At 51.8% G+C, this 11,992-nt stretch overlaps 1 protein-coding gene across 1 annotated transcript; it reads right to left on the bottom strand.

The window, feature by feature from the left end:
* Positions 1-8,176: 8,176 nt before the first annotated feature.
* On the bottom strand, positions 8,177-10,772 carry HOXA13 (homeobox A13). The gene is made up of 2 exons (XM_082692527.1): positions 9,803-10,772; positions 8,177-9,083 (listed from the first exon to the last, which is right to left on the bottom strand). Exons 1-2 carry the CDS (start codon positions 10,725-10,727, stop codon positions 8,839-8,841), a joined length of 1,170 nt encoding a protein of 389 aa, XP_082548653.1. The 5' UTR covers positions 10,728-10,772; the 3' UTR covers positions 8,177-8,838.
* Between the last annotated feature and the right edge of the window lie 1,220 nt (positions 10,773-11,992).

Here is an 11,992-nt window from a genome sequence, read left to right as displayed (position 1 = left end):
AACTCCAGACTCTGGGGTTCCCAACCCCAAGTGGCACCGCTGCTCGGTTGCCCTCTTTTCTCCTAGGTGCCAGCTTGGGTGCTGGGACTGGCCTGTTAACCCCCAAATCTGAGAACCCGAGGTCCCCAATACCTGCCCTTGCAGCCCCTTGACTGGTCTGCTTGTAGTCAATAGTGTGAGGGCCAACCCCGGGTTGCCAGCTCACCGCATTCCCTCCTTAGCTGATTCTGTCTCCCAGCAGCTCCTGCTCACCTGTCTCCCCATCCTCCTCTTTCCAGCCCCTTCTGCAGCATCCTGCCTTTTCTGATACCCCTCCTAGGCTGAGCAAGAATGGAGGTGCCACTGGATGGCACCCAGTACTCAAGCACAGACAAAGAGGACTGTTAGGGTCCTGACCCACCCACCCCATCCCACCCCTGCCCCCGGCCAGTTTAGACCTCCTCCAGGGATCTGAACTAGATCTCTTACCTCACTCTTCTGAACATTCCATTCCAAGGCTCTACCATGTCCTTTTTCTCATTCTCCAGTACGCCCTCCTTCTCTTCTTGGGACCTAGCTTCTGGATGGCAGCCAGCCTTGGAGGGATCAGGCTCACTGGACAAACCAAAACTCACTTGGAAAGATCTACAGTCATTTATCTGTGGATCACTTAGGGCCCCATATTTTTTTTCTTTTGCCTTTTCTTGTTGGAGCCCCTAGCTACCTTGGTCCCTAAATGTCACACCTATTTCTAGAAAGCGCCGCAGAAGACTGTTTCAACCCCAGTGACCATATTGCACACAGGTGCAAAAGGCAACTGGTGGCCCAGGGTAAAACAGCCACTGAGTCTTTTGTAGGGATGGAGGCCAGGCTTCTGTTTGGGAGCTGTCTCCGTCCAGATGGGCCGTGTCTGGAGGTGTGTCTTCCTCCATGGTGGTTCTGGGTAATGGGCTGCTCGGGAAAGTCCAAGGCATCTCCCAGTATCTGTTCTCAGGAAACAGTCTACTGGCAGATCATGGCCGATCTATCACATTTCCAGGCACTGTCCAGAGATGGCACAGAGGCTACGATGAGATATGAGAAGACCCTCTCTTTAATACTAGGTGGAGGCAGTGGTTAACTTATTGTCCCCTTGGCTTGGTGAATCACCCTCCTGTCCACCAGCTCCTTTATCCTTCCCTATAGCACAGGAACAGGTAATGCCTTGAACTTGACCTTATGGTCGGTTCTCATCTGATTCACAGATTCAATTCTCCAAGGCCCCTAAACATCTGAAGAAGTCCATGTCCTCCCCCTGACCACGGAAGAGTGGGGCATAGGGCTCAGTTGAGGCTTTCAGACACGCAAGCGATCTGGTTATATTTAGTTTAGTAGGTCCCAAACTGATGGGAGAGAGTTACTTCCTTTGAGAAGAGCTATTTTTATTTCTAGTAGATTCATTATATATATATATATATATATATATATATATATATATATATATATATACCGCCCCTCCCTTATCAAATGGGAACAAACGAAGTAGGGGAAACTTTGAAGGACAAAGCACTGGCTCTCAGTGTCTGCTTTCCATTCTCCTTGAAATTTCGGCCCAAACGGGTTTCTGCAGCCAAGGGTATCTGTAATAAAGAGGACAAAAGAGGGCGGCCCAACCAGAAGGCAGCCCTGGCCCTCAGCTGTGCCTCACAGGAAGCCTCCATGCCCCAAGCTCCAGCTGTCTCCTCGGGCAGCTCCCCAGACTCCTCTGTTTCTACCCCGAGGGAGGCAATCCCTGGCTCACATTCCAGACTTGAAGAGTGAGCCCAAGCCGGGTGCATCCCTGCCCTAGGGGTCTCCCTTACATGCCTTTCCAGACAGTTCTGTGATGGTACATATCCATGCACAATTCCTCCAGCTAGTGTCCCCTCAATCCCTGCTCCATCTGTGCGGCTGGGTTAAAGCCCAGCTTTTCTGTCTTCTGTGAAAAAAAGATGAAATCCTTTGCAGGGTTTGATTCACCTGGAACAATAAGCTCAGGGCAGATCCCGCATAAGCTATCTGTTTATCACTGGGCCTGATGTGGGACCTGCTACAGGCAAGCTGTGGGCAGAGGGCAGGGGCTCCCACCCGGCCAGAACACAGCGAGTGGGTTTAAGGGAACCCTGGAGTCAGGGATTTTTACCTTTAGCAGAATGCACCTCACTTCTTGGCCCAGATTTTAGGCAGGAGAAGAAGAGCATCAAAGTGCACAAAGCATCAGCCTGCACTTGAAGGAGCGACCTGGACTCAAGGACCTTAAGAGAGGTTCCCAGCAGGGTCCTTGCACCGCTATCCTATTCCTGGCCCTGCTGGCCCACAGGCCCTGCGGGTCCGGTGTTTCTGCCGGAGCCCAGAACTCGGATCCAGCCACATCCGCTCTCCTGAGCTTGCAGGCGCTGCCTCTCGCTGTGGTTACGCCTCCACCGGCTCCGAAGTCTCCTGGACTCGCTCTTCCAGGCCTCGACGGGGACATAGCCTGGGCCAACCCTGGCTTCGGGAACTCCTTTTCAGTCGGCCTGGGAGCGACGGAGTGGGAAGCCAGGAAAAGAACCCAGCCTCCAGTTCAAGAGCCCAGGCTGTCAGAACCTGCTTGCAGCCGGCCAAGTGTGGGTCCTGCGCCTTTCTGCGTCTGCCGCGGCCCTGACCGTGGAGGCGGCCATGGTGCCGAGGACTTGACCTTTGTGGTGCGAGGGGAGGGCCCTCTCTGAGCTGCGGGGAGGGGGTATTCTGCTGTCTCCAGCTTCTCCCACCCAATAGCAGCCCGAACAACCCACGCATGCTGCGCCGTTCACCCCCACGGCCCCCTCCATTTCGTGCAGTATCTGCAGACCTGCAGCCGAAACAAAGCCCCCAGCAGCGCGCTCACCACCTCCTTTTGCGAGCTCTGGTTCCCAACTCCCCTGGGCTAAAAGGCTCAGAGCTAAAGCCAAGCGGTCCGAGGCCCTCCCCAGCGCCTCCTTCTCTCTTTTGACCCCAGCCGCCCTTAACCCATGCCAGGGTACTACTTTGGGTGCCAGCTTCCCGGGAGCGGGGTCTTGGGGGCGGGTTGCTGGCAGCGCCGGGCCTATGGCAGGGCCGAGCCGCAGAGGCGCTGGGCGCAGCGAGGCCCGAGGCTGCTTCCCGGCCCAGGCCCAGGCGGAGACTCGGGGCTGCCCGGAGCGCCCGGATTCGGGTCCACCGCGTGGTCCTGCGCGCCCAGCTCGCTCTCGGCTCCCTCGGATGTCACCCCACCCCTCGGCCCGGGGTTTAGGAAGCGGAAGTATTTGGTAGAGAAAAACACGGTTTCTTTTCAGCCCGTCTCAGAACCCCTTTTAGAGAAAATGCTCCTGTCAAGTTTTATTTCCCGTGCAAACCACCTTCCACGCTGCCAAGAATTAAGACCGGGAGAGATTAAATACCCGATTATTCTCTCGGGGAGGGCGGGGCGGGGCGGAGAAGCGGGCACCCGCACAAAACACTCGCTTGAATCGGCTTGTTCTCATCAAATAACGCCTCGAGAGGCCCGCGAAGGCCCGCTCTCGGGCGCCCGTGACGTCAGCCTGCAGCTGCGGGACGACTCCCCGGCGCGGGTGCCCGGCCGGGCCCTCCGGGGTCCGCCTGGCGCGGGCCTGCGGGTCGGGCGCCTTGACCTCGGCCCGACGCGCCCCTGCGCGCCTCCTCGCACACACGAGCCTGCGGCGCAAGGCCGGCTCTGTTCGGGTTTGAGCCTCCATTTTGAGGAGAGGGTTCATTTAGCAGCCGGGAGGATTTTGAGCGTCGCCTCTGCCCCGGGGCGCGACTTGCGGCGGCGCCTCTCCGGCGGCTCCACCGCCCCGCACGCGCGCGAGCCCCGCGCCGCGCCCCGCCGCCCGCGAAGGCTCGAGCGTCCCGGAGAGGCGGCCGGAATGCGTTCTGCCGGCTGGGTCGGGCCTTCCGTGGCGCGACGGAGCCGGGGAGAAGGGACATCGGCCGTGACAAGGCCTTAGCGGCTTCCGTGGAGGGATTTTCCCGTGCCAGCGTCTTGTCTCTTCCCTTCAAAAATCAGATTAAAAAGAGCGAACACCTCGCAGGCATTCGGCGGCGCGGGGTAGACGTGCGACGGTTGCAGCAACCCCTCAGAAAGTGGGTGTTTTCATCAAGAACGAGGCCGGCTCTTATTTGCCCGGCGGCCTAGCAGCTGAAAACTTTATTATTGCCGGCGGGTCCTAAAACCTAGGCATAAATCTCCCCAGGCCGCTTGGAGAACGCTAGTTACATCACTGCTTATGAAAAATGGGATGTGGGCTACTCGCTGCACATTTCTCCGATTCTCCAGGTCTTGGGCTGCTGACACGCATTCGATCAACTTTAAAGGAATGCGCATAAATCAGGGAGCCCCTAGCGTCTCTCGCTTAGAGGTCCGCAAATCCGGAAGGGCGCCTCTGAACCCACCAGGTCTGGGCTTTAGCAGTCCGGGACAGCGTTCGCGTCCGCTTCAAAACTCGGGAATTCGTAGAGAGGGAGCGAGAGGCCCCATCTTCACCGAACCCTCCAAACACACGCAGCAGGGTGTGATCTGCACGCACATTATACGGTGAAATCTGTGTCATTCACTACCCGCACACATACGTATCACCCCAGCTGAATTTCACTGCCTCGTGAATTTTTAAGAAAACACTTCAATTAGGTTGAATTTTTTTAAAAAGAATAATTTCCCTTCCCCCTTCTTTACTTCTTTAAAAAGTTTCTGCTTCTCTGGTTTGTTTTTTTTTTTTTTTTTAACAATTTAAACGGATGGCTTCAGTTCTGCATCAGGTATAAATAGTAGTTAAATGCAAAGTGACATTTTACAATCATCCACTTCAAATACCTTAATAAATTTGACAGAATTAAGAGCATATGGGAAAGGTGGTTTTTTTTTTTAAAAGTCCCACGTTTACAATTTTTCAAATGGTAGGCCATTACAGGATTAAAAATCTTTGCAAATTTTAATAGATGAAAATGCTATTTCCATATTTACAATGTGTCATTCAGAAAAGGTTTCCCTTTTAGGAAAAAATAAATTTTGAATCAGCTATTCCACAACACTATCCTGGTGTCCCTTGTCATTATTCTTATGTGGAATCCTCCTGGATGTCTTCTTCTCTAAAGGTTTAGGCTAATTGCTATTTGGGCATTAGGGAGCCACCATAATCCATGTTTGTTTCAGGTTATAGGGTACATCCATGGGAATTTTAAAGAAGAGGGGAGTGAGGTAAGACGGACATCATTAACAACCCTTTCAGAATAGAGAAAGACAAAAACACAAACCCTGACATATCTTCTGTCATTAGGTTCAAAAAACCGAAGAGAGAGAAAAAAAAAAAAAAAGAAAAAAGAAAACTACTACTTTACCCAGAGTTCCTGCGATGGATTGTGGAAGGGGCGGTATTCCGGCTGCAGAGCTGCTGTTGGCCTCCTTCCTAGGCCTGAGGCTCAGAATATTTCTTACATCTAAAGAAAAATATCCCCCGTCAACAAAAGAGTCCCCTTTGGAGCTGTTCCGCAAACACACAGTATGATCCAGTTTTCAGGGAGATTTTCCACCACTTTAAACATTTGGGGGAGAAAGCGGTTACTTTGGCTCGATGGCAGCTCATTTAGAAAGGGAGTGAGTGCTGGGGCACACGATGTGGGGAGCTTGATCTGAAGAATTATTTTCATTTGTTTCCACAAGTAGAGTGAAAATCCACTTTCAGGACAGCAAACCTGGATTGCACTTCACAATCCCATTCCATATGTACGTTTGCAAGACCATGCTGATTCTGAGACAGCTTTAGAGATTCTATAATTCTCCACCTATAAAGAAGCTCTAAGTCTTCAGGTTGGGGAGGTTTCCATCAGCCAGGTTTCTAACCAACCGATATTTTTTCCCATAAAATGCTAAATGCGGTTTTTTGACTCACAATTACTTTCCTCTGACATAAACATAAAATTAACCTCATCTCAAAATGTCTGCGTCCTAAGGTTCTTGGTTCCACCAACACACACACACATAATATAGTCTATCTACATATATAGATAGACTATATATATAGATATATCTATATATACATATAGCATGAATTTAACAAAACACATCACCCACTGTGTATATTAACTATGAAACATACATATGTATTATTCATGACTCTAAATGCAGCACCCTATGTGTTGTTGTTGGGGGACAGTAAGTAGTAGATACAGTATTTACTATAGTTTTGATGGTGATTGTTAATATTAAATGTATCTATTTCTTCCACAAATCGAACAGCAGCTTCACAAGCTCCGGTATAAGACTGCACACACCACCCAGCACTAAGCTATCCAGGATAACTCTCCTGCATCCATATTATGGTCATGTTGTAGATATGAGATCTTTAAGCTCTCCATACTGACTTCTTAAGAGGTGAGTTTCTTTGAATTTCTGAAATGTAACTCTAGAACTCTAGAGCTAGTAAGGCATCTGAAACTTTTTATTTGCCGTATAGTATAGACTCCCCTATAGCTCTAATTAGGATGGCAGACCACCTTGGAGGGTGAGGGCCAGGAAAGAATGGTTATTTAAGAACACCTTTTAGACTGTGACAAAAATGTACAGCTTTAAAGCAGATCTGCAGAAATCTGATGCAGAGCAAGCATTGTGAAGACAAATCATACTTGGCCATTAAAGAAAAGGAGCAAAACTTCATCATGGAAAGTACATTTTGTACCTCAACTCTAGAAATCACCTTAAATTACAACATCTTGGATCATCGGTAATTAGTGATACTGTATCTGTACAGATTCTACAAATATATATACAAGCACACACGAGCACCGATATGCAAATGTATACATGTATACACATATATAATATATATTCACATATATACAGGCACATGTATAACTTACATATATTCAAATTTGTTCCATCTGGAGCCAAAGAAATGAGTACTAAATCTCTAAAACAAGGAGTCAAGGAGGTAAGACCTTTTGAGTCCCTTGAAGCTGAAGAATTACAAGGAAGCTTGTCAACGCGAGGTGGCGCCCTTGATCTACTAATCCAGCCGAGGCCAATTCATGAGCTGTCAAAAGTCAAGGTCACAAATTGTCTTTTTTCGTCAAGGTCAAGGTTTAAGGCCTTTCCTAGTCCTGTCATTTCAACAAATATCAAAACCTGCCCTTTCAGACACATGCAGACCCAACAACAGATTTTAAAATACTACAGCCTGGGCATCACTGATACTCAACAACTGGTTTTCATTTTCCACAGTGAGCCTGGAAATTTATACTATCTCTTCCTCCTTTCTTCTTTCTCCTTTTCAGAATGCTTAACACTTTAACTCTCCTGAAGCACTTATCCAAATTTTTAGGATTTAAGTTATGAGGGATTTCTCCTTTTACTTAAAAAATTTGTAGTAACAACAACCAAAAAAAGGCTGAATAGTAACAGAAAAGAATGGTCCTTGGTTTGTACAGGACAAACCCCGCTCCTTTTCTTTCTGGGCAGTGCACGTTTAGCTTGGAAAATAACTAGTATTTCCTTCAGATTTTAATGGCAGTGACTATTTAATTACCATAATTAATACTTCTATATCACTATCTACAGGTCTAAGGTTCTTTTTCATTATTATTTTTAGTAAAAATGTTTGAAAAGCAGGTGCACAAATACATTTTCACAGTGTGCTGGATGTCTTTATTTACAAGATAGCATTTTATAGTGAATGTGAACAAAATGAATGTGCTGGTTGAAATAACTGCTTGATTAAAAATGTGCTGTAAAGATGAATCCCTAAACTTCCTAACGTAGTCTTATAACACAATAAACAAGGAAAAAATATTAATCCCTTAATAGTTCAAAATATAGAATGTAAACATCTAAATGTTTAAGGGGAATGGATTTCCATTCTGAGTTTTCTAAAAAATAAAAAAAGCAAAATTACTCTCCAGCAAAACGTTTAGTAAATATTTGGAAATACCAATTTAAATGAAACATAAATTCTCTTGAAACCAAGGTTCACCATGTCGGGGCGGACCTCTCAGGAGATCGGATAAAGTGAATTCTATGAAACATTTGAGGCTTTCAGTATTTTTTTTCAATGTTATTAAACTCTTTGGAAAGCAAATTCTATCAAGCAAAAAATATAATCCAAAATGCCACAAAATATGGCTGTTCTGAGCAATTTAAAATTATTGTCAGAAGGGCATTCCCAACCTGGGGTTTCCTTGTAGCCTCAAAGGCTCAGCTGGTTGTATTTACTACCAAGACAAATGATCCTCAGAAAAGCCTTGTCTCCCTTTTTTCATTGTAAATAGCCCAAGATCATTATTGCAGTACCTTCTTCTCTCTCCCCTTCTAAATCTATACATAAGATGTTTTGCAGAATATGTAATGGTGGTAGGAATTTCACTAAGATTTACCTGAGCAGTCACTTAACATGCAGAGGATGGCAATGGCGACCCAAGGACAAACAGATGTTTACAACAGCCTCTTGCTTTTGTAACCAGCTTTTGGATTATTACCATATAACACAGTATCTTGAAATATTATGGTCACATAAATACTTACAAGTTTCAGTAAATGCGTAACTTATCTGAAATTGCATATTTGGGGGTTGACATTTGACTCTAGAGTTTGTCATTTAACGGTCTGGTGGGGCCGGCGGGAGAACTGGAAGTCTTTACCTTTTCTTAGAGCAAAGTTTTAAAAGAGTTGTAGATTCCACCAAGGAGAAAGAGATTCCCCCTTAGGAAAGCAAAATGCCAGTGTCTTTCTCTTTCTCTTTCCCATTATTATTATTAAGAATTACGTTCATTCTCTGGGCAAAGCAACCAGTTCTGAAGCATTTCTTCAAGTTGCCCTCTTGCTCCACTTTTAATCCATTAACTAGTGGTCTTCAGTTTGTTGATGACTTTTTTCTCTTTGACCCTCCGGTTCTGGAACCAGATTGTAACCTGCCGCTCAGAGAGATTTGTTGTGGCTGATATCCGCCTCCGTTTGTCCTTGGTAATGAATTTGTTTGTAGCATATTCCCGTTCCAGTTCTTTTAATTGCACCTTGGTGTAGGGGACACGCTTCTTTCTCCCCCGCCTGTAGGAGCTGGCATCTGAGGGATGAGAGACCACGTCTGGAAGATAGGGAAGAAGGCAAGTTACACAGGGATCATACCCAGGCCAGGACACAGGCGACAGCTCAATCTGAGCCACCCCCCCTTGCCGCGCCCAGCTGCCCTTTGCCATGCATTGCACAATCCAGCTTTCCACTACAACCTGGAGGGTCGGTGGGGAGGGTGTTTAGTTCTGCACTGAAACGAAATCGCCTAGGACTCCAATGACCACCCCAACCGGGCCATCCTGTCCGCACAGCGCGCTGGGTTCGCTTGATCTCCTGGCCCAGCGGCCCACACCTTAGCGCCAGGGGACAACACTTCTATGCCTGACTCCTCTCTGCACACCCCAAGCCCCAACACTTGATGCTTCTACAGTGAAGCCATTTCGAGAGAACGAATACGGGCAATTTGGGAAAGAGTTTCCAGGTCAATTTTCCATCCTTAAGTCGATGTCAAGGGCTGGGGAGGGCGGGGCGCAGAGAGAAAAGGGAGCCCGCTAGGGTCCCACAAGCTTCTTCCCAGCCATCCCTCACCCAGGGAGAGCCAGGAGCCAGCCTAACTCAAGGGCAGGGCGGGCCGCGCCAGCCAGCCAGGGTCGGGCGCCCAGGGGTGCAGCGCCCCCCAGGATAGGCCGGGAGAGGGGGAGAGCAGAGGGGCAGGAGGGTGACCCGGGAGCGAGGGGCAGAGAAGCTGGAGCAGAGCCGGAGAACCGGGGTTGAGAAGGGGGCGCCATTTACCGGGCAGAGTGGACTTCCAGAGATGGGGAGGCTGCGCCTGCTCTTTGGGGCAGTACATTTGGCCGTTCCAGCCGTTGGGCAGCGCCCAGGGCTGGTAGCTTTCCATGGGAAGACCCAGGGGCTCGTGGCGCGACTCGCCGGGGCCCCCCAGGCCGGGCACCACCGGCATATCCAGGTAGCCAGGCACGGGCTGATGGTGGTGGTAAGGCCCGGGCGCGTAGCCTTGGTGGTAGAAGGCGAACTCCTTAGCGCGGGAGCTGAACTCATCCGCCGCGGGGCCGGCGGTATCCATGTACTTGTCAGCGAAGGCGGCCGCAGCGGCGGCGGCCGAGGCGGGCTGCGCGCACGACTTGATGGCGTTGGGGTGCGGGCCCATGCGGGCGCACGGGTAGTAGCCGCTGCCGAAATAGCCGTAGGGCAGCGCCGCGGGCCCCGACGAGCTCTGCGCCGCCGCCGAGCAGGGACTGCACTGCTTGGCGGCCTCGGCGCCCGCTGGGCCCGCGGGGCCGGGCCCTCCCGAGGACGACGCAGCCGCGGCGGCGGCGGCGGCGGCGGCGGCGGCAGCGGCGGCGGCGGCGGCCGACGGGGGCGCCTCCCCGGGCGCGCTGTTGTAGGCGGCCGCGGCGCCCGGCGCCAGGGGCGCCGGATGCGCCATCAGGTTGCGGCACTGGTTAGCTGCGGCCGCCGCGGCCGCTGCGGCCGCCGCTGCCACCGAGAAGTTGCCCCCCGCGGCCGCAGCCGCCGGGTGGGGGAAGCCCCCGCCCCCGGCCCCGGCCGCCGCCGCCGCCGCTGCCGCCGCCGCCGCCGCCGCCGCCCCTTCCATGTTCTTGTTGAGTTCGTCGGCCACCAAGCCACCGCCGTTGTCGTAGAGAAACATGACGGTGGGCTCGATCCAGCGGGGGTGGAGGAGCACGGAGGCTGTCATAGCCCGAGCCGCATGGAGAAGACCCCAGTGGCGCTGTTTTAAAAAGCCCCCAAGAAGTGAAGAGCGCGCGGTGCGGGGCCGGGGCCCGAGCGAGGGGGGCGGATCGCGCCCCGCGGGGTCGCGCCAGGCGGCCGCCCATTGGCCCGCCCCCACCCCGCTCCGCCCACGGCGTATGCAAAGCGGGCGGCTCCAACCCCGGTTCTGCGCTGTGCACCCGCGGTCCCCGCCGCCGCCCGCGCCGTCCCCAGCGCCAGCGCCAGCGCCCGCCGCGCGGCCGCGAACCATTCACCCAGGGGAGAGGCGGGGGACGCGGGCGAGTGGGGGCGGAAGACGGCGGGTGGGGTAGGGAGAGAAGGGCGGCCTCCTTGCCGCTCCCTCTTCCCTTCTTCTGTCCCAGTGGGGCCCAGAACAGAATTAGGCGGGGAGGGGACGGCGGCGCGCTGTTGCGTGGAGATCTGAAGCAGTGGGAGTAGGTCAGGTAAATCGGCGGGCGGCTGGGGATGGGATAGAAGCGAAAATGGGGCGTAGTCCAGGCTGGATGTTTCTTGGGGCCTTTGAAGCTGTTTTCTTTCCAGGTATCCGCGAGTCTTTCTGCAGTGGGACCGTAGCGTGGACACTAGCGCTTTCGGCTTCGAGAGCGTCAAGATTTGTCTCCCTCCAGGGGATCGTGGCGGGGCATTTGCGGATGCGCCTGGCTCATGGGTCCCAGGACGTTCCCCTGGGAAGCTTGGACTGTGTTTAGGAGCGCTCTCGGCTTTCCTGTCTACAGTGCTGGCGGGCAAGTTCATACACTTGCACTTAGGCCCATAGGGTGTCAGAACGACGCCCTCACACCCACACTGACATACGCACTCATATTCAAGTGTACTCTGATCAGACGCTCACACTTAGGTATAGAGACTGTGCCACACTCTGCCCTGATAACAACTCTTCCTTCTCCAGAGACTTGGGAGCAATCTGTGCGCAATATTCTCTGGTGCTCCTGCATCTCCAACCAGGCTGCCCTGTCCTGAAAGTTTAAAAGGAACAGCCCCGGGTGCTGATTGGGACTCCCTTTCTAGGGCCTAATGAGGCTTCATAGATCTTGGGCTGGAGCCCGTTCTTCAGGCACCTGGACACTCCCCATTTCACTTCATTTTGGAACAGGAGAAGGGGGCTTGATGGAACTATTTCATGCCTTCCACCCAAGTAGAACTGGGGATAGCATTGTCTCCAGCCAGCAGAGAGGGTGCCCACTCCTCCTCTGTCCAAGAACCAGCCAGAGA

This window comes from Mustela nivalis, assembly GCF_964662115.1.
Source record: "Mustela nivalis genome assembly, chromosome: 12".
In the NCBI taxonomy this organism is placed as follows: domain Eukaryota; kingdom Metazoa; phylum Chordata; class Mammalia; order Carnivora; family Mustelidae; genus Mustela; species Mustela nivalis.
Note: the sequence above shows the minus strand (reverse complement) of the source record. Positions and strands in the feature narration are given on the sequence as shown.